Source organism: Cercospora kikuchii (assembly GCF_019650295.1).
Source record: "Cercospora kikuchii DNA, contig_00002, whole genome shotgun sequence".
In the NCBI taxonomy this organism is placed as follows: Eukaryota; Fungi; Ascomycota; class Dothideomycetes; order Mycosphaerellales; family Mycosphaerellaceae; genus Cercospora; species Cercospora kikuchii.
This window is the reverse complement of record NW_025408583.1, coordinates 3024005-3046555: the sequence shown is the minus strand read 5'-3', so window position 1 is coordinate 3046555 and position 22551 is coordinate 3024005. Positions and strand designations below refer to the sequence as shown.

The 22551-nt window shown below is 53.3% G+C and overlaps 12 protein-coding genes across 12 annotated transcripts; 7 read left to right on the top strand and 5 right to left on the bottom strand.

Annotated features, from left to right (window-relative positions):
* Positions 1-242: 242 nt before the first annotated feature.
* CKM354_000343500 (uncharacterized protein) lies at positions 243-2362 on the top strand (the record flags this gene model as incomplete). The annotated part of the gene is made up of 10 exons (XM_044798633.1): positions 243-489; positions 537-655; positions 770-985; positions 1046-1157; positions 1287-1485; positions 1534-1656; positions 1710-1854; positions 1906-2035; positions 2084-2149; positions 2202-2362. 10 exons carry the CDS (start codon positions 243-245, stop codon positions 2360-2362), a joined length of 1518 nt encoding a protein of 505 aa, XP_044654568.1.
* Positions 2363-2673: 311 nt separating this feature from the next.
* On the top strand, positions 2674-2961 carry CKM354_000343400 (uncharacterized protein; the record flags this gene model as incomplete). The annotated part of the gene is made up of 1 exon (XM_044798632.1): positions 2674-2961. One exon carries the CDS (start codon positions 2674-2676, stop codon positions 2959-2961), a length of 288 nt encoding a protein of 95 aa, XP_044654567.1.
* Positions 2962-3100: 139 nt separating this feature from the next.
* Positions 3101-5918, bottom strand: CKM354_000343300 (uncharacterized protein; the record flags this gene model as incomplete). The annotated part of the gene is made up of 4 exons (XM_044798631.1): positions 3101-3246; positions 3303-4080; positions 4130-4474; positions 4527-5918. 4 exons carry the CDS (start codon positions 5916-5918, stop codon positions 3101-3103), a joined length of 2661 nt encoding a protein of 886 aa, XP_044654566.1.
* An 840-nt stretch (positions 5919-6758) lies between these two features.
* Positions 6759-7944, top strand: CKM354_000343200 (uncharacterized protein; the record flags this gene model as incomplete). The annotated part of the gene is made up of 2 exons (XM_044798630.1): positions 6759-7485; positions 7565-7944. The coding sequence occupies 2 exons, from the start codon at positions 6759-6761 to the stop codon at positions 7942-7944; spliced, it is 1107 nt and encodes a 368-aa protein (XP_044654565.1).
* A 1087-nt stretch (positions 7945-9031) lies between these two features.
* On the top strand, positions 9032-11050 carry CKM354_000343100 (uncharacterized protein; the record flags this gene model as incomplete). The annotated part of the gene is made up of 8 exons (XM_044798629.1): positions 9032-9104; positions 9158-9195; positions 9249-9531; positions 9583-9711; positions 9768-10143; positions 10207-10512; positions 10567-10694; positions 10749-11050. 8 exons carry the CDS (start codon positions 9032-9034, stop codon positions 11048-11050), a joined length of 1635 nt encoding a protein of 544 aa, XP_044654564.1.
* A 412-nt stretch (positions 11051-11462) lies between these two features.
* On the top strand, positions 11463-12079 carry CKM354_000343000 (ferroxidase; the record flags this gene model as incomplete). The annotated part of the gene is made up of 2 exons (XM_044798628.1): positions 11463-11735; positions 11798-12079. 2 exons carry the CDS (start codon positions 11463-11465, stop codon positions 12077-12079), a joined length of 555 nt encoding a protein of 184 aa, XP_044654563.1.
* A 411-nt stretch (positions 12080-12490) lies between these two features.
* On the bottom strand, positions 12491-12822 carry CKM354_000342900 (uncharacterized protein; the record flags this gene model as incomplete). Its single annotated transcript, XM_044798627.1, has 2 exons — positions 12491-12718; positions 12784-12822. 2 exons carry the CDS (start codon positions 12820-12822, stop codon positions 12491-12493), a joined length of 267 nt encoding a protein of 88 aa, XP_044654562.1.
* Positions 12823-13863: 1041 nt separating this feature from the next.
* Positions 13864-14456, bottom strand: CKM354_000342800 (uncharacterized protein; the record flags this gene model as incomplete). Its single annotated transcript, XM_044798626.1, has 3 exons — positions 13864-13983; positions 14047-14237; positions 14432-14456. The coding sequence occupies 3 exons, from the start codon at positions 14454-14456 to the stop codon at positions 13864-13866; spliced, it is 336 nt and encodes a 111-aa protein (XP_044654561.1).
* Positions 14457-15355: 899 nt separating this feature from the next.
* On the bottom strand, positions 15356-16288 carry CKM354_000342700 (ribosomal 40S subunit protein S3; the record flags this gene model as incomplete). Its single annotated transcript, XM_044798625.1, has 3 exons — positions 15356-15779; positions 15834-16000; positions 16052-16288. 3 exons carry the CDS (start codon positions 16286-16288, stop codon positions 15356-15358), a joined length of 828 nt encoding a protein of 275 aa, XP_044654560.1.
* A 675-nt stretch (positions 16289-16963) lies between these two features.
* On the bottom strand, positions 16964-17883 carry CKM354_000342600 (uncharacterized protein; the record flags this gene model as incomplete). The annotated part of the gene is made up of 4 exons (XM_044798624.1): positions 16964-17089; positions 17156-17231; positions 17280-17624; positions 17684-17883. 4 exons carry the CDS (start codon positions 17881-17883, stop codon positions 16964-16966), a joined length of 747 nt encoding a protein of 248 aa, XP_044654559.1.
* An 814-nt stretch (positions 17884-18697) lies between these two features.
* On the top strand, positions 18698-20068 carry CKM354_000342500 (uncharacterized protein; the record flags this gene model as incomplete). The annotated part of the gene is made up of 8 exons (XM_044798623.1): positions 18698-18881; positions 18931-18955; positions 19031-19331; positions 19387-19522; positions 19591-19702; positions 19755-19919; positions 19974-19987; positions 20040-20068. The coding sequence occupies 8 exons, from the start codon at positions 18698-18700 to the stop codon at positions 20066-20068; spliced, it is 966 nt and encodes a 321-aa protein (XP_044654558.1).
* A 538-nt stretch (positions 20069-20606) lies between these two features.
* On the top strand, positions 20607-21845 carry CKM354_000342400 (uncharacterized protein; the record flags this gene model as incomplete). The annotated part of the gene is made up of 6 exons (XM_044798622.1): positions 20607-20970; positions 21022-21314; positions 21365-21380; positions 21443-21612; positions 21671-21776; positions 21826-21845. The coding sequence occupies 6 exons, from the start codon at positions 20607-20609 to the stop codon at positions 21843-21845; spliced, it is 969 nt and encodes a 322-aa protein (XP_044654557.1).
* Positions 21846-22551: the final 706 nt, after the last annotated feature.

Here is a 22551-nt window from a genome sequence, read left to right as displayed (position 1 = left end):
GCTGCTTGCACTTATCGCGACGAGGACGAATTTTTCTCCCAACGTGCCGGACAACCCACGGACGGACGCAATGATCCTTGCCATCCCACGGCCTGGACATACGTAGTGGGCATGTTGTAGCGTAGTGGCAAAGTGCTTGAGCATGCTTAAGATCGTCTGGGCACCGCGTTGTTTGACAGTACGGTGAGTAGGTGAATCTCGTTTCCTTGGAAGAACTTGGCCATCATTGAGTCTAAGCCACGATGGGCCTCCCTTCACATGATAGCTCGCCGAGAAGTGCTTCCCCCGACCATCACGCCAAACCAAAGGCGTTGCCGAACGTCAGCATTGCTGATCCAGCCCTCTTCAAGCGTGTGGAGGGAAAGACTTTCGAGACGGAAAGCTTGGAGGACTTTTACAAACCCATTGCCGAGTATGAGGGCGCTCATCGCTATGATCCAAAATTCGCATGGGAACAGAAAGAGGAGAAGCGAGTCGTACGGAAGATCGGTATGAGCTTTGCCAAACTCCATCTGGTGCTCGCTGACATGAGGGAGATGCTCGAATTTGTACTTGGGCTTGCTTGATGTTCTTCGCCCTGCAGCTTGATCGTGGCAATATATCGCAAGCACTCAGCGACAACCTTTTGGACGATCTTGGAATGTCCACAAACGATGTGAGTCTCATGCGCGAGGGAGGACCATTGTCGGACGATCAGAGCCAAACAGTCGGCCTGAAATGGAAGTCTGCATTCATAGTGTCAATTTGGTTGAATGCTGACCTGCAATAGTATAATACAGGACAGACGATCTTCTACGTCTCATTCCTGTTCGCCGAGCTGCCATCGCAGCTGATATCGAAGAAGTTGGGACCAGACAATTGGATCCCTATCCAGATGGTGTCCTGGAGTCTTGTAGCTTGCATGCAGGCTTTCCTAAGTGGCAGGAGCTCCTTCTGGGCGACTCGCTCATTACTTGGACTGATCGAAGGCGGTTTCATTCCAGATGTGAGACCAGCCCGACATGCCTCTGGGGAAGTACTTGCTAACATCGCTTGCACGTTCCAGGTGATACTATACCTCTCATATTTTTACACTGGGAAGGAACTCCCGATCAGACTCTCGTTTTTCTGGACCGCTTACCAATCGACAAGCATTGTTTCAGCTTTCCTGGCGTATGGTATCCTTCACATGCGAGGCATCAATGGAATGGCTGGCTGGAGATGGCTCTTTGCTTTGGAAGGAACTCTCACCGGCCTCATTGGCATGCTCTCCTACTTCTAACTTCCCCCTTCGCCCACGCAAACAGCGTCCTGGTTCCGTGGCAAGGACGGTTGGTTCAACGAGCGCGAGGAGAAGATTATGGTCAACCGGATCTTGCGAGACGATCCCAGTAAAGGCGATATGCACAACCGCGAAGGATTGAGTATCCGCATGCTCTGGAAATGTCTCCAGGACTATCACATGTGGCCTATTTACTTGCTTGGTCTGAGCTGGACGATCCCTAAGTGCGTACCCGCAGCGATGGGTGTTGAATCAGACTGACGAGAAATTAGCACACCAATAACATCGTATTTGACTCTTCAGCTTAAGAGCGTGGGATTCGGTACCTTCGAGACGAACCTGCTGACGATCCCGGCATATGTGATCTTCATCATCAACCTTCTGGTCTTGACCTGGTATGTGGGCCGCCACGGAAGACTTTTGCTTGGACAGCACTAATTCACAATAGGCTCAGCGAAAAGCTCAATGAACGCTTTTTGCTTGCTACGATCAGTCAGATTTGGGCGCTCCCGCTCCTGATTGCACTAGAAGTGTTGCCAGCCGATCGATCACCCTGGGTAGCGTGGATTCTTTCCGTCCTGCTGTACGCTATGGTAAGTAGCAGCTACTGTGGTGTATCGACGCAGTTCTCTCCACTAACGAAGTACCAGCCGTACGCCCACGCAATGATTGTCGCTATCACTTCGAGAAATGCTGGCTCTGTGAGAACACGTACCGTTGCATCGGCATTGTATAACATGATGGTCCAGACTAGCAATATCATCGGCAACAACAGTAAGTCCTGAGAGCCTGGTGGAAGAATGGGGGCTGACTTGTGACCAGTATATCGTACGCCAGATGCTCCGCAATATTACACTGGCAATAAAGTGCTCCTGGCGATCGTTGCATGTGAGTAGCACGCGACTTTGGCGCACAAGAGTTGAGCTGACCAACTTCTCAGACAATATCTGCTTGTTTCTGTTCACAAAAGTCTTCTATGTGGTCGTCAATCAGAGGCGAGCCAAGATCTGGGACGCCATGACCAGGGAGGAGAAGGAGAATTACTTGTCAACCACAAAAGATGAAGGCAATAAGCGTCTGGATTTCCGATTCGCTCATTGATAGATCAAGCGCTATAGATTGTCGAATGATCGTAGCTTGAGATTTGTAAACGTCGCGTGCTATTGTGTCAACCTCGATGGGGAATGTCAGCTCGCTGTGCTTGCAGGTGATGCGAGTTCAAGGCAGGCACCGTTGCATCTCATGCACGCGTCCGCGAGAGTTGGGATTTCTCACTCTCAATCGTGAAATCCCGCCTTCAAAATTTGGTTAGAACTAGTGATCACACACCGTGCAACTTTGAACTGCGAATCGGTTCTTGCATCGTCACACTCGCAATCCACATCCCACGGCAAAAATTGAACGCACCAACAATGTCTGGAGCAGCGCTCGCTGGGAGCTACAGGTCCCCGATCTCTGCTCAGAGCTTCTCTCTTGACCTCCCACCGCCTCCACAATCTGGGAGTGTAGACGAGAAAACGTCGTATCTCGCAGCACTGCGCGCCAATGCCTCAAAGCTGCAAGGCGAAATCAACACCTTTTTGACGCAGAAGATGGAGGAAGACAAGGCCGCCGAAGCAGGAAAGGGCATGGCAAAGAAGGTGGATGAGCAACGTGAAGAGGAGATGTATGGCGAGGAGGATCCAGAGAATGACGGCTGAGCAATTTGGAGCTTTCGCAGTGCGGGTCAGGATGTGCTGCACACGATCTTGCGCGCTTGTTACAGGTCACTCTATATCGCAGGAGCGCACTCTACACAATTTGTCTATGGGCGAAGCTTTATACATCTCGGCCGTCCGATCAGAATCCTACAGCTCGACACAATCCATATCCAACACTGATGATTACGGCGTATGCGATGATACTGGCAGGTATACCTCTCGTCAAGAAGTGTCTGACTTGCAGGTATCGCTGTCCAGTTTGGGAATCTTCCATCATGATCGCCGCTGCAAACGATGTTAGCCAGGACCTGGAAGTGGAACTTGGGTCGAAGATGACTTACTCATATTTGGAAAGCCACTGGTGGGCAGGCCCATGGCTGCAGAAGCCATGAGCACAGAGATCATGACCAAAAGATTGGGGTGTGGCGAATCCATTCCAGCACCGACCTCACGCACGAGAGGCAGAATAATGAGAGCCGCAACTGTGTGGCTGATGAAGGTGGCCACGACGGCGATGAGTGCCGCGAAAGCGCAGCAAATACCGTAGAGCGATAGGTGCGAAACCATTCCTGTAATCGATTCGGCAATAGTCCTGAGCAGACCCGAACTGTTGACGGCTTTGCCGAGAGCGAGACCGCCTGCCGCGAGGATGATGATGGTCCATAAGAAATTGTTAAAGTCCTCTTTTGTCAGGATTCCGGTTCCGAAGAATAGCACGATCGGAATAATGGCAACCACTCCCATGTCTCCAAATATGTGCTCCAGCTGGTGGCTCACGCACCACAGAGCGATGGTCACAAGAGTGACAACCGTGATGAACCATTGAACTCCAGTGAACTTGTCCTTAATAGGACGGATAGGTACGATGGTGGTGTTGCGGCCGGGGCGGAATGTGACCAGTAGCAACAACCAGATAAGTAGTATGCTAATGATGCAGACGGGCAGTGCGATGAAGAACCATGTTCCCCACCCGGGCTGCGGCTGCATGTTCTCTAGAGCGATGAGGTTCTGCGGTGAAGCTATTGGTGAAGCTGCACCGCCCATGTTTGAGGCCAAAGCGATCCCGAGAAGAAGAGCCTTGGACATGTCACTGTCAGCCGGGAGGTTGCGCAGGATTGGCTATTCATATGTCAGTTGTAAGCCCTGTCTTTCCAATCGTAGGACTCACCTGGATGATACTGAAGCACAACACTGGTGCTGCGACATTACTGATCCACATGCTGGCAAAGGTGGCCACCCCCATACTGGTGAGCAGAACGGTTCTCGGCTTGGTGCCTGCTTTAGATAACACAAAGGTCGCCATCATCTTCGCGATGTTGTACTTGCTCAGCGCCGCTGCAATTGTAAATCCTCCCAGCAGCAACATAATGACTGGCGTCCACATCGAAGCGAACACGTACCCAGCTGCTTCTTTGCTCGCGAGGCGGCGATACGGTTTCACATCTTCGCGCACAACTTGCAGCAGGACGCAGAGGAATGGGACGAGGAGTGAGGTGACAAACAGCGGTATAGCCTGGTCCGAGGTCAGTACATTTTGCTGCAATGTGGCAACAAGATCGGCTCACCTCTGTTGCCCACAGCAGGCTGACGAAAATCACGAGCGCAAGACAGTTCTGCTGCTCTGGTCGATCCATGATGGGTACTGATAGTAGGACTGCAAAGACCGCAATGATCGCGCACAGTACCCAGAAGGTCCCCGTAACCAGGAACTTGGGGCATCGGTACTTTCCAATGGGCAAGGTGACCTCCTTAATAGTACCGTCGGCGTCGTCGCCCTGCAGGCGTGCACGCTTCGGATCATGATCCTGCCCAAGCATAGTGTTGCGGATGCCCAGATTGGCTGCTTGCGCCTTTCTCTCGATACCAATCATCTCACGCCAAACGGTGTTGCGTTCCCACACAACATGCTCGCGCAAATGCAGGCGGAGTTCCCGGCGAGCCATGTCGACATCGCCCTTGGTCACGATACCTGCATATGCCTCTTCTATCTTCCTCAAATGCTCACTCAACTGCTCTGTGGTACTCGGCAAGAATGGGTAAGCAGGCTTGACCTTCTCGTTGATATATGTTCTCTTCAGATTTCGATCGAGAATCTTGTCATACTTTTTGAGTACCTTGCTGAACCCAGTCTCATTGAGCTGTATGAAAGAGCGTAGCTCGCAGAGCGTCACGTAGAGATTCGTCGTCCTCTTCTTCAGCGTTATGCCCTCGTCATAGAGGGCCTGGAGGGCATCGTCGCCAAAGTCGTTGAACGCTGCACTGGGTCTGCGGCGCATCTCGGCTGAAGAGTCGCCATCCATGTATCCACTTGAGGTGAGGTCCTTCCTTGAAGAGCCTCGACGATCCTTCGCTCTGTCGAGCGTGGTGGATCTCTCCAACAGAGTGGACTGACTTCTACCGATCGTGGTCGAGCGTTCCATAGTTGACTGACTTTTATTGAGAGGGGCTCGCTCATTGTCTTCATCCTCGCTCTCATCATCCTCATCATCCTCTGCGATGGGTGTCCGCTGACTGCTGCTTACTATCGAGCTCTTCCTGGGTCTGGTCGGCAAGGTGCGGAAGATGCTCTGCTGGCGTGCGCGTGCCCATAGACTCTGTCTGCGCTCGCCACCTTGACCGTCGGCCTCTCCAGCAGCATGCTCTGACTCGAACTCTTCAACGTCCCGCAGCAGTGCGTCCACCTCGCCCAAAATCTCGAGCTCTTTGAGCTGGTAGAAGCTGCATATCTTCTCTAGCTCATCGTCTAGCTTGCGCTTGAAGACCTTGTCAGGATCATCGCCGGCGCCATTTACGAGCAACGGAGACGACTCGGGGTCGGTGGGCTGCGTGGATCCCTGGCCGGATTGATTCAGCTGCTTCTCGAGCTGGTAGATTAGCTTCTTGAGATTGGAGTAGGCGATGTAGTTGGAGGACCAGTCGGGCACCGCATTGAATTGGATACTGTGTGAGAACTTCATATCGTGCTCGATGAGGTCGCAGAGCTTCTGTCGGCGACGAAGGGCTTCACGAGTCGCAGGACACAGGAGGTCTCGGGCGGGCACTCGTCGTAGTGCTGAGCTGCGCCGCGTGGGATTCGGCGTGGGAGGGTCGAGGCTGTCGAGCTCGATTGGGGCGGGCGAGTACTGCTCGGCCGCGCTGCTACGATGCCTCCCCGTCCGGTCACTGCTGCTGCGCCATGTCTCCAGGGTGGTGGTGGGGGCGGCGGCGCGGAACGCCGAGTCGACGGCTGGAGCGAGAGGAATGGTGGTGCGTGGTGGATAAGAAACAGAGCGTCATGCGTGATTGGATGCCTACCGCATAATTTTTGGTCGACCACAACCAGGTCGTCGTGGATTGGCGGGCGGTCAGATCTTCGACAGCCAAGCACGGAGGACTACGACTGCCGACATGGATGCGTGCAACGCGTACTTGTCTCGTCGCGCCAAGTGCTGTTGCGATGGCCCAATGCCCTCGACGCCGACACACGCGCGACAGCAGCGCGATGACACTCGTTGCCAAACGGATCCGTCGAGCCTGCTTCCGGAACCGGAGCACACATGCTTCACCATGCCTGGTCGTGTTCGCGTAGGGACGTGGTACTCACGACAGCTCCGAGCTCGCAGCAGCAGCAGCGCATCAACGTACGCACCCTGCTGCTATATCTATACGCGGAGTCCCCGAGAGCGTTGCGATTGATATATTGTCCTCCTTAGGCGCCGCACTAAAGTCATCACTTATATCACGAGTCCGCGCTTTCACGGTTATCTTGACACCACGCAGTATTCAGTCCAACCAACTATCCTGAAACAAACGAAAGGATGTCAGAAGCCGCTGCCTCGGCGACAAAGTACCACGTTACTCCAGAGGATGCACAATCCTATGTTGACGGCGTGCTGCAGGCCAGTGGCGTGCCCGATGAGAACGCGGCCATCGTTGCAAGATGCCTTGTAGCAGCAGATCTCAGGGGAGTTGACACGCATGGCGTCAATCGCATACCTTCGTATCTGGCCCGCATCAGGGAAGGTGTGCTTGATGCCAAAGCGCAGCCGACATTGAATGAAGTCACTCCCGTGGTCGCCCAGGTTGATGCCAATAATTCGTTTGGCTTCGTTGCTGCTCATATGGGAATGAGCAAAGCCATTGAGATGGCAAAAGTCTATGGAATCGGCGTGGTGAGCATCAAGCACAGCAATCACTTCGGTATGTCTGCTTGGCTCGTTCAACAGGCCATCGATGCGGATATGATGAGCTTGGTCTTCACCAACAGCTCTCCAGCTTTGCCTGTCTGGGGCGGTAAGACAAAACTCATGGGGGTCAGCCCGATTGCTTGTGGTGCACCAGGCGGCAAGGAGCGACCATTCATCCTGGACATGGCGCCATCTGTCGCAGCTCGAGGAAAGATATACAAAGCCAAACGGCGTGGCGAAAAGATTCCGCTCGACTGGGCGCTGGACGCCAATGGCGAACGTACGGACGATCCTACCCAAGCCTTGGAGGGTGTTATGCTTCCTATGGGAGGACCGAAAGGATCCGGTCTCTCAATTAGTACGCTTTCTTGCACTTGCATTTCTTCTCGCTCTCGCTGACCCGTTGATCCAGTGTACGTCTTACTCGGGATTCCAAGCAATCGCGGCTAACGTAACTTGTAGGATGGACGTTTTTAGTGGTGTTCTGTCAGGATCTGCTTTCGCAGGCCATGTCACCAATCCGTACGACCCTAGCAAACCTGCGGACGTCGGACACTTTCTGGTGGCCATCAAGCCGGACCTGTTCATGACCTTGGACGAATTCCGATCCAGGATGGACTATCTGTATCGGCGAGTGGTTGACTCGGAGAAAATGGCGGGCGTCGATACTATCTACTATCCTGGAGAGCTTGAGATTCTCACAGAAGAGACTCGAAGGCGTACCGGTATTCCCTATGTCGATGCTGAGATCCAGGCACTGAACGCTGAAGCCGAAAAAGTCGGAGCCAAGCCAATACGGATCAGTGACCACATGTAATCCTTTTGATCCGAGAAACGATTTTGATGAGTTGAGACAATTCATCACGGGACCACTTTCAGGCTCTTCAACCAATCGCCCGGGATGACCAAAAGGGCAATTCCGACTGGTCTTACCGCCCTCGTCTCGGGCCATAGCGGTGGCACTGGCAAGGGCAATTGGAGCACATTGGACGTAGGAAGGGCTGCGCTTGCCATGCCTGCGGCTCTTGCGGAGTTGTTCATCTCACATGTGGAGTCTCCAATTCCATGGGAGTTGACAGTCCGGACCTTGTCACCTCTTATGGCAATGCCCCACCGCAAATGGCACCCCATGGGATCATGCGATGGAACCCCATGTCGTATGGAATCTCCACGAGGCGACCAGGCCGTTGACGAGGTGTCCGCTTGGTCGCCTCCTTCAACGCATGCTCACACGATGCATTGTGTACTCGCAAAGTTTTGTTGGTTGTCACTGCATGCGGCAACTGAAGGCCCGCGTCTGCAGAAAGTTCAAGCTTGCCTGCCCGACGTCTCCCGCGCGTGCAGCCGTGTGGTATTACATGTGCCACGGAAAAGCCGCATACATTCTACGCACTGGGACGAAGCTTTCATATCGGTACATCTTCGACTGCTTGGCTGCGACTACGGCAACGCTATGCGACTTGGCTGTCATACGGCCCCTCGTCTTCCGTTGCCCATTCGTTACAAACAGCTTCAGTCCCATCAGGTCTCGAACGCCAGTGAAGCTAATGGAGCTTCGCCCACGTTGCTCGCGCACAGCTATCCCGCATCGACCCCATACGCACTCTGCCGAGTACAGTGCTTCCCCAGTACAACAGGGTTCACATTGGAAAACTTTCATGGTGGAGAGGTCGCGTAGTGAAATGCGAGAAGTGCCAAGTAGACCGTCGTCCTGTGCGCGGGTGTGCTCCGATGAAAGGCTAAGCTCACGAGGTCGCACGACGTTTATAAGTTCGGACAAGTGCCCCAAGCAACGCCGCATCCTTGGTTTTCTTAGCAGCTCCTGCTTGTTTCTCTTCTCTGCTTCACCGGCACTGCCTCAGGCACAACAAGCAGAGCTCAAGACATTCTAAGCTTCGGCCAAGATGTTCCTCCGTCGAAATGATCAGGAAGCTCCCAGAGAGGTACTGAATTGGCGATTATGGTATGGCGTGTTCGGTGAGTGGTGAATCGCAGCGCAGAAGCCGCGCAAATATTGACATGGGTATCAGTCTTTGGACTTATGGGTGCCGCTCGTGGCGTAGACGAGGTAAGACTCCGAACCGACTGCTGGCGTCCTTCCATCCCTGAACCACGATGCAGGGCCTCATCGGTACCACGTCCACGCTGCCTAGCTTCTCCTCGAAATTTCATCTCAAAGATCCAAGCTTGAGCGAAACTGAACAAGCGAGCCGTCTGGGCAATATTACCTCTATGCTTCAGCTTGGATCGATCGGAGGAGCACTCATTGCATTCTACATTACAGACAAGATTGGTCGTATATGGGCAACTCGGCAATTGTGCTTGCTTTGGGTCATCGGCATCGCGATATTTCTGTCCGCTGGAACCACCGGATCTATTGGTCAGATCTACGCTGGCCGCTTCAGTAAGAGGGTCGGAATCGCGCTATAGGCCGTGATCTAACGTCTTTTCACAGTTGCTGGACTCGGAGTAGGCCAAAGCTGTGTCGTTGCTCCGACGTACTTAGCGGAAATTTCCCCACGTTTCACGAGAGGACTCTGTGTTTGTATGTTCAGTGGCAGTGTGTACTTGGGGATCATGTTAGGTTCGAATTCCCCGTCGCGTTGGAGCCAACGCAACGTTTGCTGACACCGACCAAAGGATACTTTGCCGTCTGGGGCAGCTCGCTCCACATCTCGGGAGAAAGCCAGCTGCAGTGGATCATGCCCAACATGCTTCACATCTACTTCGCCTCTATCATCGGGTTTTCCTCGCTGTTTGCCGTGGAGTCCCCAAGATGGCTGATGAAGGTCGGGAAGTATGAGCAGGCAACAAAGAATCTTTCCACCCTTCGTAACCTTCCGAGCGATCACTGGTACGTTCAGGCCGAGATCATCGATGTCAGGGATCAACTTGAACGGGAGAAGGAAGCGACCCTGGGCACCAAATGGTACGGTATTATCCGCGAGCTCGTCTCCTCTAGTGCCAACAGATACCGCCTTTTCCTCTCGGTTTTCTCGCAGCTGCTCAGTCAATGGTAAGTGAGATACGAATGGCAACTGTCCCTTGTGAGGGAAGGACTGACCAGACTTGACCACAGGAGTGGAGCATCCTCCATCACGATCTACGCTCCTGAATTCTTCGCCCTCGTTGGTCAGACGGGTCAGAACCAGAAGCTCTTTGCAACGGCCATTTTTGGAGTTGTCAAGTTCATATCCGCCTTGTCTTGCGCACTTTTCTTGATTGACTACATTGGACGCAAGCGGTCTCTCATGATCGGCATCTCACTGCAATTTGTTGCGATGCTGTATATGGCCATATTCCTCATGATAGACCAGCAGGTGGACGACCTCGAAGAGCAGAGCCAGAGTCAAAAGAATGCCGCAACAGGAGCTCTGGTCATGATGTACGTGGATTTCCCGCGGCACTTCGCGTCATTCGCTGACCTGTTTTCTCACAGCTATCTTTCCGGGTTCGGCTGGGCAATGGGCTGGAATTGCATCCAGTACCTCATCAATTCCGAAATCTACCCCCTGCGGCTCCGCGCCATCGGTGGATCGTTCGCTATGACATTCCACTTTGTCAACCGTCAGTGCTTCCGACTTGTACAGCTTTTAATGTTGCCTTGCTGACCCCTCGCAGAATACGGCAATTCCAAAGCAGTTCCAGAAATGTTCATCGGCATGACGCATGGCGGGACCATGTTGTTCTTCGCCACAGTGACAATCATTGGGTTGGTCTGGGCATGGTTCTTCTTGCCCGAGCTTGCAGGCAAGTCACTGGAAGCCTGCGACGCCGTATTCAACCTGCCATGGTACCTCATTGGAAGGAAGGGCAAAGAGCTCACGGCGGGCGCGGGTGGTGTCGTGGAGAACTTGCACGAGAAGGCGGTGCTGGAGGCAGATCAAGTGGAAAATATCCAAGACGCCGATCGAAAGGCATGAGATGGTGTTGGCGCTCCGATGATAGCACTCTTGATACGACGATACGAATTACATGTGAGAAATTTGCCTCCGGGTGATGTCTGTGCACAAGTGCCATGTGGTGAAGCCAGAGTGCTGGCAAGGGTTTTGTGGGGAGAGCTGCGATGGATTGCGAAGCTCACGCCGCAAGCTCGACTGACCGTCGTCCACCGTCATCGCGTGCACAAGCTTGCGACACCTTGACTGCTGCAGCAAACCACCTCGCATCACATCCTGTTGACGGACAACGCATCTCTTCCGCTTGATCGCTGCGCAGAATCCACCTCCGTGGTCGCCCGCCTTCACCATGTCCGCACCGCCCACGACACGCCTGTTGCGCCAATGCCTCCGCCGCACCTCGAAAGCGGTTGTGCAGCCCACTCCCCACCGACAGATGCATCGCCAGGCTCTTCGCCAAACGATACGTCCCGTCACCTTGTCGCATCCGCGATGGCTTTCAATCACATCCACCGCCCGCGCTGGCATCATGCCTGAGACCGAGGACCCCAAGCCGCCGAACGACGAAGCTGTAGAACCCGGCAATCTGCATGCCGCACAGCTCACCGACGAGGAGTATCAGCGGCTGTCTGATTTGCAGATGGATGCCGTACATGAGAAGGCAGAGGCTATGCAAGAGTCGCGGGAAGACGTCGAAGTGGAGTACTCTGTAGGTTTCGACCACACAGCGAGCTACATTGACTTGCACATCTGATCAGCTAACACTACCAGGCCGGTGTGCTGAACATTGTGTTCCCACCCAATGGCACCTATGTTCTCAACAAGCAGCCGCCGAATAAGCAGATTTGGCTGTCATCACCTCTGTCCGGCCCCAAGCGCTTCGACTGGGTGGTATCGGGGGAGAGCATGCATCAGAAAGAGGGCGGAGGTCATGGAGACTGGGTGTACTTGCGCGACGGCACGAGGCTCAATGCTTTGTTGAGCAAGGAGCTCGGATTGGGAATTGATCACAGCGAGGAAGACATGGCTCCCAGCAAGGATGCAACAGAATAGACGGCTGGACAGAGGGCTGCCAGATGCAATTGGCCGTCAACGCCATTTTGAATGACTACATCCTGTTCTCAGATTCGTGTTCTCTGTACCACCTTCCGACTGTGCTCATGAACCTGCGCGCCGCTGTCTGAGACTGCATCTATTACGCCTCTCGACTATCCTCCCCTGATGCGCTTGTGGCTGCATCCACCTCCACGTTCTGCTCACAGACTTGCTAACGCGGCGCGGATCTGGTTCGCAGCCTTAGATCGCTGGTGTAGGATCTGTGCGACTTCTCCGGGTCTGGCTCTTTCACTGCTAGCAGGGTATGTGCCTCAGCGCTCTGTCTAACATAGGTCGACGTGCCCAGGTCGACTTCTTCCTCGCATGTGCATGATCTCTTCGTATCTTCCCAAATACGCGGATCCCCGTTCAGGCCGCCGCTGCAACCTGCTGAGGAGCAGTCTGCGGCTTCTGTTGCTCGCCACCATCTGGCTTCGGTAAATCCTCGAGGTCGAAGATGACACGGATCTGGAGGCTGCAACTCGGGCAAACCGCGATCTCTTCCCCATCGCGAAGATCATCAATGTTGATTTCGAAGCGGTCGCCGCAGGGACATGGATAGTGGTATATCTGTAGAGTCTCGTCGAACGTCATGTCCTGCAGTTGTCGTCAGTCACTTCCTTGTCCAGGCGGACATAGTGGGGAAGGTGTTGATCGCCGACCTCGATTTCGATCTCGTCGTATATGTTTTCGTCGGCCATGTTGTTCTACAATCAGCACTTGAAGACAATATAGGTCAATTCTGAGAGTCGCAAGTGCAAGTCGCAGCGTGAACCAGAAGTTTTGGCGGGGACAGATCTGCAGCGGGGCCAAGACCGAGACCCTGTTGGCCAGCAGAACTCTCGTGATCAGTTCTTCTCCATTTCGCCCAACTTGGGCCGGATCATGAGGTTCAACAGGATACGAAATCTACGTTGTACAGAGCTAATGGACACGCACGATTGGCATCGATGCTGACTCTTCATGAAGTATCTGTATTGTACTAAAATCTTTCCAATGACCATAAAATATACGAACCTGAGTGGTAGTGCCGAAGCCGGATGTGATCAAGTGAGCAAGTATGAGCAGTCTAATCTAGCGGACGCTTGTGTCCGATCGATGGCTCCACGAATCTGGAATATAGGTCGTCAGATGCTGACCGCGTGACGTTCTTACAGGCACTTCCTGAACGCCATATGTACTCGATTCGGCGAACTTGCGACCCAGAGTTGGCGATGGTGTCGCTAGGAGCGGATCGAGCAGCTCGTGACGATCGGCATTGCGCTACTGCTTACGGTGCACTTTTAGCTGTCGTGTGCCTCAACTTGCTCCAAACATCTCATGTGGGAACACATCGGAACTCAATGGATCGGCCTTGAGGCCGAGCTATTGCCGAGACTTGCGGAGCCTCGGGAGAGATAGTTTGTAGCCACGTTGAGTACGTTGCGTCCGGCGCGAAGCAGTTTTCAGAGCATGTGTACGGTCGCCTGCTGTGACACGTAGGAAAGTCCGGCGCCGTGCCGTCTGATTGAAGAGAGAAGAGAGAAGAGCTGGTATACCAGGTCGCTTGAGACCTCAACGCCGAATGCATATACGTATAGCACAGAAAATGGACCATCCTCGTCCGCAAGCCAGATACTCGTGTCGCGTGTCGTAGCAACATGGAAATCGGCGTCTAAAGGTGGTGTATTGGTACAGGTTGTCGAATTATGCTGGAGTCATCGTCGCCACCTGCTTGTGGCTGCTGTGTCGTTGCCCCATCTTTACTTCGTCTCCTCGCGCAGGTAAGTGATCAGGTCGTTCCTGTCCTTGCCCTTCTTCAAGCCACCGAAAGCCATCTTCGTTCCTGGAATGTATTTCTTTGGGTTCTCGAGGTACTCAAACTGCACAGCGTGTTAGTTTCCGGTTCTGTTTCCGAGTCATAGCATGCTGAGGAGCGGTCGTACCAGTGTGCCCTCTTCCCATGTAATGCCCTTTTGCTTGTTCGCATCTGAGTATGAGAAGCCCTCCACCTGACCGGTTTGACGGCCGAAAAGTCCGTGAAGGTTGGGTCCAATCTTGTTTGGCTCACCAGCCTTGAGGTTGTGGCATTGCGCGCATCGGGTCTTGAAGAGGTTGGCACCCTTCTTGGCGTCACCTGTCCAGCTTGTTAGTTGCTAGAAAGGAGGTCTGGCTGGACAGCGGAGTCGAGGAGGGATGTGGAGCGCGAGAGCGACGACACTCGTAAATGGTGCAGTCGTGGGAAGTCGGTGGGAACGCGATGGCCGTCCGACCGCCATTGGTGTCGCCATGAGAGTGCTTGCGCCTGGGTTTTGAAAAAGGCAAACATACCGTCCTTGAACTCCTCCTTGCCCATTGTGTCTGATGTAAGAGGGGATGTGGTAGGTCGCTGAGGAGAAGATGGAGAGGCGAAGACCTGGTGAGTAGTACGGTGTGGTTGAGATAGAAGTGTCGAGTGGAGGATGGAAGATGGAAAGGAAAAAAGTGAAGAGCAGCTCAGGTAGATGATGCGCAGAGCCTCCTCCGAAGGTTTTGCAGCCAATCAGCTGTAGTCAATTTGTATGCGGAATAAGTCGGGTTGCTGTGGCTCAGCAATCTGTGGCGAGCGTTATTCTCGCTTTCATCACAACAGTGTTTCGCTGTCACCAGTCAGGCGCAGAACCGCCGCCACATCTGCGTTTCCGCTCGCCGTACCAGCTGCGATCTCACTCACAGTCAATCATATACTGCACTATGAGCTGGACGGTGTGACGTAGCTTGTAGCGAAAGTCGATCTGCGTCTCGTGGCGACCGCGCCAGATGACGCCGCAGTGGCCGGCAGTCTGCGATTACATCCGGATAGCCGGACGGCATGACTTTCGGTCGTCTGCAAACAAGCAAACTAGAGCCAACCTGCAGTACTTCGATACTCCTTGAGGCAATTCTGCGGACCCGGTCTGGAGGTCATTTCTATCACTATTGCCCAGTTCTTGTTATGATCGTGCAACAGATGCAACAGCCTCATCGACAGCTGGATCGGCCGTTTTATTCTTGCACAAGCAGCGCAGGCTCCACGTTTCCTCAAGGTGACACGAAGATAACACGCTTTCACGAGACGCGAGGCATTGAAAATTGAAGTGATCAGATCATACAATGTCGTTCATTGCATTGTCGTCGAAGCTGTGACGCAAACGGCCCCGAATTCAGCCGGTCCATGACAACGCCTATTTCCATCCGATACTTTCATGCGACAACGCTCGATGCTCGCGATTATCCCTAATACTCGCCTTGCTGAGCAGCACCGTCTTCCGCAGGAGCGCCTTCCTGCTCCGCTTGCTGCTGCTGGGCGTACGCCTGGGCCTGAGCAGCCTTCGCGCCGTAGTCTTGCGACGAAGGTGCAAGGATAGGCTGCTCCTCCTTTGGCTCGATGATGGTGACGGAATCTGGCAGACCCTTGCCGCCGGCCTTCTCGCCAGATGGGTCGTTGGGCGATGAAGAAGCACGCATGATCTTGACCTTGATACCGAGCACACCTTGTCGGAGAAGGACGTGACGTGTGGCAGAGTCGATGAAGTCCTTGGCTGGCTGACCAGAGTGGATCATGAAGCCATCGGTGAACTTCATGGACTTGGCACGAGCTGCACGCAGCTTACCAGAGACAACGACCTCGCAACCCTTGGCACCAGACTCCATAATGAATCTGCGAGTGGCTAAGTTAGCAATAGTACAGGGAATGAAAGGGTCCAATTCTTACCGGAGGACACCATAGCATGCACGTCGGACAGCCAGTCCGTTGAGAAGCTTGTAGCGGAGCGACTCGCACTGAGCCACAGCAGAGAGACCACGAGACTGGACCTTGGCGGCGTAGAGCGAGACGCTGTCAGGTGGGAAGCGGAAGCGGTGGGTGATCAGGCTGGTGAGCTACAATTCGGTCAGGTTCAGGTTCGCGGAGTCCACTGCTCTGATACTCACCTCACGGATTCTGCGACCCTGCTCTCCGAGAACCTCCTGGGTGTGTGTTGCGCGAATGATGATATCGGTCACAGTAGGGGTGACGCGGACCTCGACACCAGAGTATCCCTCCTCAGCTAATTCGCGTTGAAAGAATTCGTTGAGCTCAGCGTAGAAGACGCCATCTGCGACGAACTTGCGGCGCTTGCTGATGTTGACGCCGCTCATGGCCTGAGCAGGAGCGGTGGTGGACTGCATGGTGGTCGAACTGCACGAGACTATGTTCACTTATGTCAGTCCTTTCCTGTGTGATCTCGTGACACCCGGCTACAATGCCGCTGCCTCCGCCTCTGCGCAACTGGTAGTTGATGTCCTGCTGTGTGCGCTCGTTTGCGGCCGACCGAAATATGTGACCTCGCTGGCCTGTGGCAGAGCCGCGTAGCAGTGTTCCGTAGCCATTCCTCGTGCATTCACCAGCGTCGAAGGCCCAGTCTCCACCACTTCCACCATTTGCGCGCCTGTTTCCTTGCTCTTTCGGATCGTGTACCAGACCAGCGACGTCGGCGAAGACAGCAGCAGTGCGTAGCGTCATTGCATTGCTCACCTTTCTTTGAGTCCTGTGTGGTTAGTTGTGGCAGTCGTGAAAAGCGGGCGGCGGATGGTCGACGAGCTCGCGCACAAAGGTGCGTCCAAATTTCGTGGAGTGGCCGACGGAACGCCAAGCACAAGGTCGGAGCTTATCGGCCCCCGCGCCGCCATTGCCCTCCTCGACGCGATCTTCTACGAACATGTTCAATCTCCAATCTCATTGCGCATTAACCAACAGAAAATTCATTAGGCATCTCGTCTAGGCCAACGAGAATACAGAGCTCAACGACCGGTGTTAAAATCAACCTCGATTCCTCATGCGGCAATCCCAGCACGGCCCTCCCATCAGACCTCCTTCTGTTTCTGCCGGCCTTGATCAAGATGCACCTGTATATACACGAAGGGATAAATCACCTCTGGAATCATTGTCACCGCAATAATTGCTATACTCAAGTATGACCCCACGTAAGGCTAGACAGGAATGATCTATTAGTATAAGTCCCTCGGACCAACTTCTACTCCAGCAATTGCACTTACCCAATTCTCTGGGACATTCCAATAGCGCCAGAAAAATGTCAGATATGCTGTTACGCATCCCAAAAACCGGGTCACCCTACTTTGAAGTCAGTGAAGATTTCATGCAACTTGCCAAATCACGCACCAGATCTCCAGCGAATGGCCCTTGGTGTCTCGCTTCGTAAGAAGCAGATACAGCGAACCCCAGCCAATGGGTAGCTGCAGAAGTAGTCCGGTCCAATATGCCGTCACTTGCTCACGCTCGTCCGGAAAATATTGACATAGCACATGTAGGAAACCCAAGCCTGCGATAACTCCACCGACCATCCTGCCAGCCACGGCCTTTCTGCGATTGGGATGATAGGCTGAAAAGACTGCCACGGTCGCAAAGCTAGCATCAAGCAAGAACCAGACCAGGAAGCTCAATCGCTCAAAGGTGGTCGTCGTTGTGGCAAACGCGTAGTAGATCTCATACGCCATAGTGCCGCACCTGTGATGCGGTCGTCTCAGCCTTCGTGTTCAGTTTACATGGATTAGGAAAAGCCATACAAATATTCAACGGCACCAGCGCAAGTCTTATCTCTAGCTGTTCGTGTCATGTAGAACATGTAGCAGAGCGCGTACAACACGCCACACGATATAATCAACCCATCTTGGATGAATAAATAGCTCTCGGGCGGCTGAAGTCGAGCATCCGAAGGCTGGACAATGAGATGAGTGGTATATTTCTTGGCAAGCTCGAAGCTCATACTCGCGGTTGTGTAGCAATAATGTAAACGCAATATGATGCCGTCATCGTTGCTGCGATAGCACCTGTATATATATTCTTATAAAATACTTGGACGTTCGACGGCGTCTTGAGTGCTGATGAATCTTCCGACGCTTCCGGCCGGTCAGAAAGATGCAGCCTGATGATGAAGGATGCATGGCAAGCGTATCGCTGTAATCTCGATCGAGCTGTGCACTCTCATTTCCGCATTGGACGCAAGTTGCACTTACTTATCACAAGGTCCAGACAAATCTAACTCATGTAGATTGTGAAGCGTGAAGGTTCACCTCGCTGGTTTCCTTATGTTAAAAATATGCTCGTCGTGACAAAAACATGATGAAACACGGCAATGTGGCTGTGCAACGTCATCTGTACAGCGCGAGCATGGGGATGACGACAGACTAGCACGCAGCCGCTTCTGTGATAGATGCTACATACCTCATGCAGCGGTGTGGAATCATTAGTGGCATACTTCTGCAAATTGTCCCAGCCTATGCGACGCTTGTGACAAAGAAAAGGGCCTTCATTGGCGATCTTGTGGGACGGAATGCGATTTCACATTCATCCAGTAGCTACGAGAAGGCACGTACGTATTGATTAGCCATCTGGTACGCAGACCAACGGGATCGCTATAATGCCGTGAATGCCATACGTTCCTGTTGAATTCCTGTTGTGTCAAAGATCTCAACAGACATCACATTCACAAATCGCAATGTAAATACTCCCTTCGCTACCGCTTGATCCAATATTCCCTGACGTATTGGCAGCAGTGAGTGTCGTTCGAGATTGCCGTCATGAAGCTGCTACTTGTTGGAGCCGCGGTGAACGCATATGTTGCCTATGCGGAGACTGGTTGCTGTTTCCACGCAACGGCAGATGGAGGTCCTGGCGGCGTGGTGGACCAGCTCTTTGATGGACAGAATCGCATTGGACAGACGGGGCTGAAAGAGGGAGAATACTGTATCAATACTCAAGGAGGTTTGTCCAACATCCAGACCTGAACCGTAGCCGTAACTCACAATCACAGGATTGGTCGACAGCAGCGGAAGAGGGTGAGCGAGAATACTTCTACCCATTCCAGTGCCTGCGAGCGCATTCAATCTAGCAGATTTCTGATGTGCGTCCAGCTGTATCTTGACTGCTCCAACTTCGCAATGGCAGTGTGACGCGGGAGCCCAGCCGAGCAAAGGCTTCTATGTCGGCGCCGATGGTATTCTGGGCTACAACTCATCCACGCAGTTCTGGACTTGTCCAACTGGAGACAACGGAGGTTGGAACATTTATGGCAACCAGCCTATTCCAAATGAGCCGAAATGCGTTGCCACAAAGCTCTTCGCAGACAAGTGTAAAGCCTCTGAGCCGCCCGCCGACAAGCCAGCTCCGCCGCCGTCTTCGCAATGTCCAGGATATTTGCCAAAGGCATATGAGGTATTATCAGTGAATCGACAGTTGGCGCGCAGAAATCCGCTGACGGGGCTGGAAGTTTCCACACCTTATCGTGCCCGTCAACGAAGCTGAGCGCGACAAGTGCTATGGGACCAGCTACAACGGCACCGCTGGACGAGGCCTTTCGTCAGTCTTCAACTTCGACATTCCAATGGCGGCAAAGGGCAAGAATTGTGGGTTACACCTTGGATATATTACTCTGGTTCGGTAAAGGCACTGACAGATGTTCAATCAATTCCAGGTGACATCAGATTCTTGTTCCCGACTCAACGCCAGTTGGAAACATCGGCCTACACCTTCGCTGACAGCAGTGATGGCTTCAAATTCGCTTTGTTGAGTGATGCCGCTACAGAGTGAGTTATCGCGTATCTGCCTCGCGAGCTCCACTGATTCAATGAGCTGCAGGCAAAGCACCTTTGCCAATTTGCCCAGAGTGAAGCAAGACCTGGGTCAACAGGCTTTGGCTCCGGGAGCAGCTTTCGACATTGCGTCTATGGCATGTTCTGCTGGTGAGCGGATCTCTGTCTGGCTCCAAGCCAAAGGAAATTCATACATCGACTTTTTCCAGGAGTAAGTCGCTGTTTCATGCAGTTTTTGGAGTAATCTGCTGACACGGGTACCCAGCTACAACCCCTGTCGTAAGTTCTTCGCCTGGCAAGTTCTTGGACTGTGTAAACTGACAATCTTCAGCTATCGGGGTGTACATTATCCCACACTGAGACCAGTGATCCTGATGATGGAATGAGCAAGTCTATACTTGAGATTCGTAGTGTACTAACGTATTGTTGAGTCAAGATGTTTTCGCGCGGATTCCATGAGCCTGAAGAGCCAGCACAGTGGAATGCAGTGTGCTCTGAGCGTATAGCTCCGATTTGTGCTTTGGATTGTACGACCTACACGGTGCGTTGTACTTCCTCTTTACTCCAAGCGGTAAGTCCTCTTGCTTGCGATCTGTCTCTCCTCGGCTTCCCAAGCCAGACTGTATTTTATCGGGTTTCCAACTTGGGATTTCCGAAGAGCTTCCTTCCTGCCCCACATACGACCGGGCAAACATGGCATCACGCCAGCTTCGGTGCTATAACAACCTGCAGTCACGAATCGATTTGTTGTTCCAAGAGACTTGTTGTGCACAGATCAAGGCAATCTGGTCCTTTGACTTCGACTCTGGCTCTGCGTTGGTACGTGGGAGCAATCCGATAGCTCGTAAGAAAGCCTCATCTTATTTGTATAGACAAGCCGTGTGTGCCGCCAGAAACAATGCGACCTCTGCTGCGAGTAGCAAGAACGTCACCCGTCGGAAGGATCATTTCACGGCCAGTTGTATCTGTGCAATGTCGAGCGAAGCATGCCGTACACAGCCCTGTTATCGCGGACTCGCCTGTCAAAGCAGCTGCGTCGAATGGACAGGATAATTCTGCACCTCTGCTAGGGACGACGAAAAGACTGCCCGAGTTCTCCTTGGCCGAAAAAGTCGTTCTTGTGACTGGTGCAGCTCGTGGGCTTGGGTTGGTTCAAGCAGAAGCGTTGCTAGAAGCAGGTGCGACAGTCTACGCGTTGGACAGGTTGCCAGAGCCCAGTCCTGACTTCTATCGGGTCCAAAAAAGGGCTGCCGAGGAACTCGGTGCGAGACTGTGAGAGACTTGAGACATCGAGTTTGTGCTGACCGTAATAGGTACAACGCTCCACTATCGGCAGATAGATGTGCGAGACGTCCCACAGCTGAACGAGATCGTGCGAAATATCTCGGAGACGCAGGGTAAACTCGATGGCCTGATCGCCGCAGCTGGAATCCAGCAAGAGACCCCAGCGCTGGAGTACACAGCTAAGGACGCGAACACGATGTTCGAGGTCAACATTACTGGTGTCTTCATGACTGCTCAAGCTGCGGCAAAAGAAATGATCAGACACGGCCGTGGAGGTTCTATAGCCATGATTGCATCCATGTCTGGCTCAGTTGCCAACAGAGTAAGCACCTGTTTCTTGAGCTTGTCGCGAATATAGCTGACTTCTGCCAGGGTCTGATTTGTCCAGGTGAGCAATCAAGCCGTGAACGTTGGGGTCACGGACCTAGAACTGACTGACGGCACATTCAGCATACAACGCCTCAAAGGCCGGAGTGATCCAACTGGCAAGGAACCTTGCGAGTGAGTGGGGCCAGCATGGCATCCGCGTGAACACCATCAGCCCGGGGTACATTGTCACAGCCATGGTAGAGGCGCTTTTCGCACAATATCCAGAGCGGAAGCGTGACTGGCCGACGCAAGTGAGTTCCATGACGATGCTGTCGGGTTTGAATCCATGTGCTCATACTTTCGCCGCAGAATATGCTGGGCAAGCTCAGCCTCCCGCAAGAGTATCGCGGTGCGGCCGTCTTCTTGATCAGCGATGCTTCTAGCTTCATGACGGGCGCTGACTTGAAGATCGATGGTACGTTGCCACAATTCGAACCTTGAGCGATACTGACACAATTATGCAGGAGGCCATTCGGCATGGTAGCGCTTGCTCGTGCTTTGATCGTTCATGATGTGCAGCGTGATTTCGATGTTCGTTCAGCTCTCGCTTCCATCGTCCTCTGCAGATGTGATGACAGGTCTAGTCTTTTGCTCTTTCCCCATGAACCGACGTTGAAATAGCTCGTATGAAGTATATAGCAAGATCGGCAATGCGCACATTATAGCCGTAAAGCTACGGGCTGCGCGTCTGTACCGGGGATCCAAGAAGCCTTCCTTGACCACACGCCTCGCAGCCTGCAACCCTCTTTCTCTGTCCGGAGATGGTGGATAGATTGTTGAAGGTGGCCGAGAAGGCCACAGTCGCGACAGCCAGCCCTTCTTCTTCGGCACGGGTTCCTGTTGCTGATCTACTCGATGAGAGACGCGTTCTTTAGCTGGAGTCGGCTTGTATGGCAGAGGAGGTGGCGGCGAAGGCTGGGTGTTGCCAGAGGTGGTCGCATAGCCTGCGCGAGGCCATGGTGCACGTGGAGAGGCACTCTCGATGGTACGCTGAATGAGCATCGCACGTGTGAAGAGCAGTGCGTGGAGCGCGTAGAATATGTGATGGAGGCTCAAACAAAGCTCAGGCAAAAAGTTGGCGCCCCACGAATGGCGTCGAGCAGGGGTCCCTCGATCCTTCTCCCACAACATCTCTACAAACACTCCCTCGCTCTGGACTCTCGCAAATATTTGGGTTCATTTTGCGATCA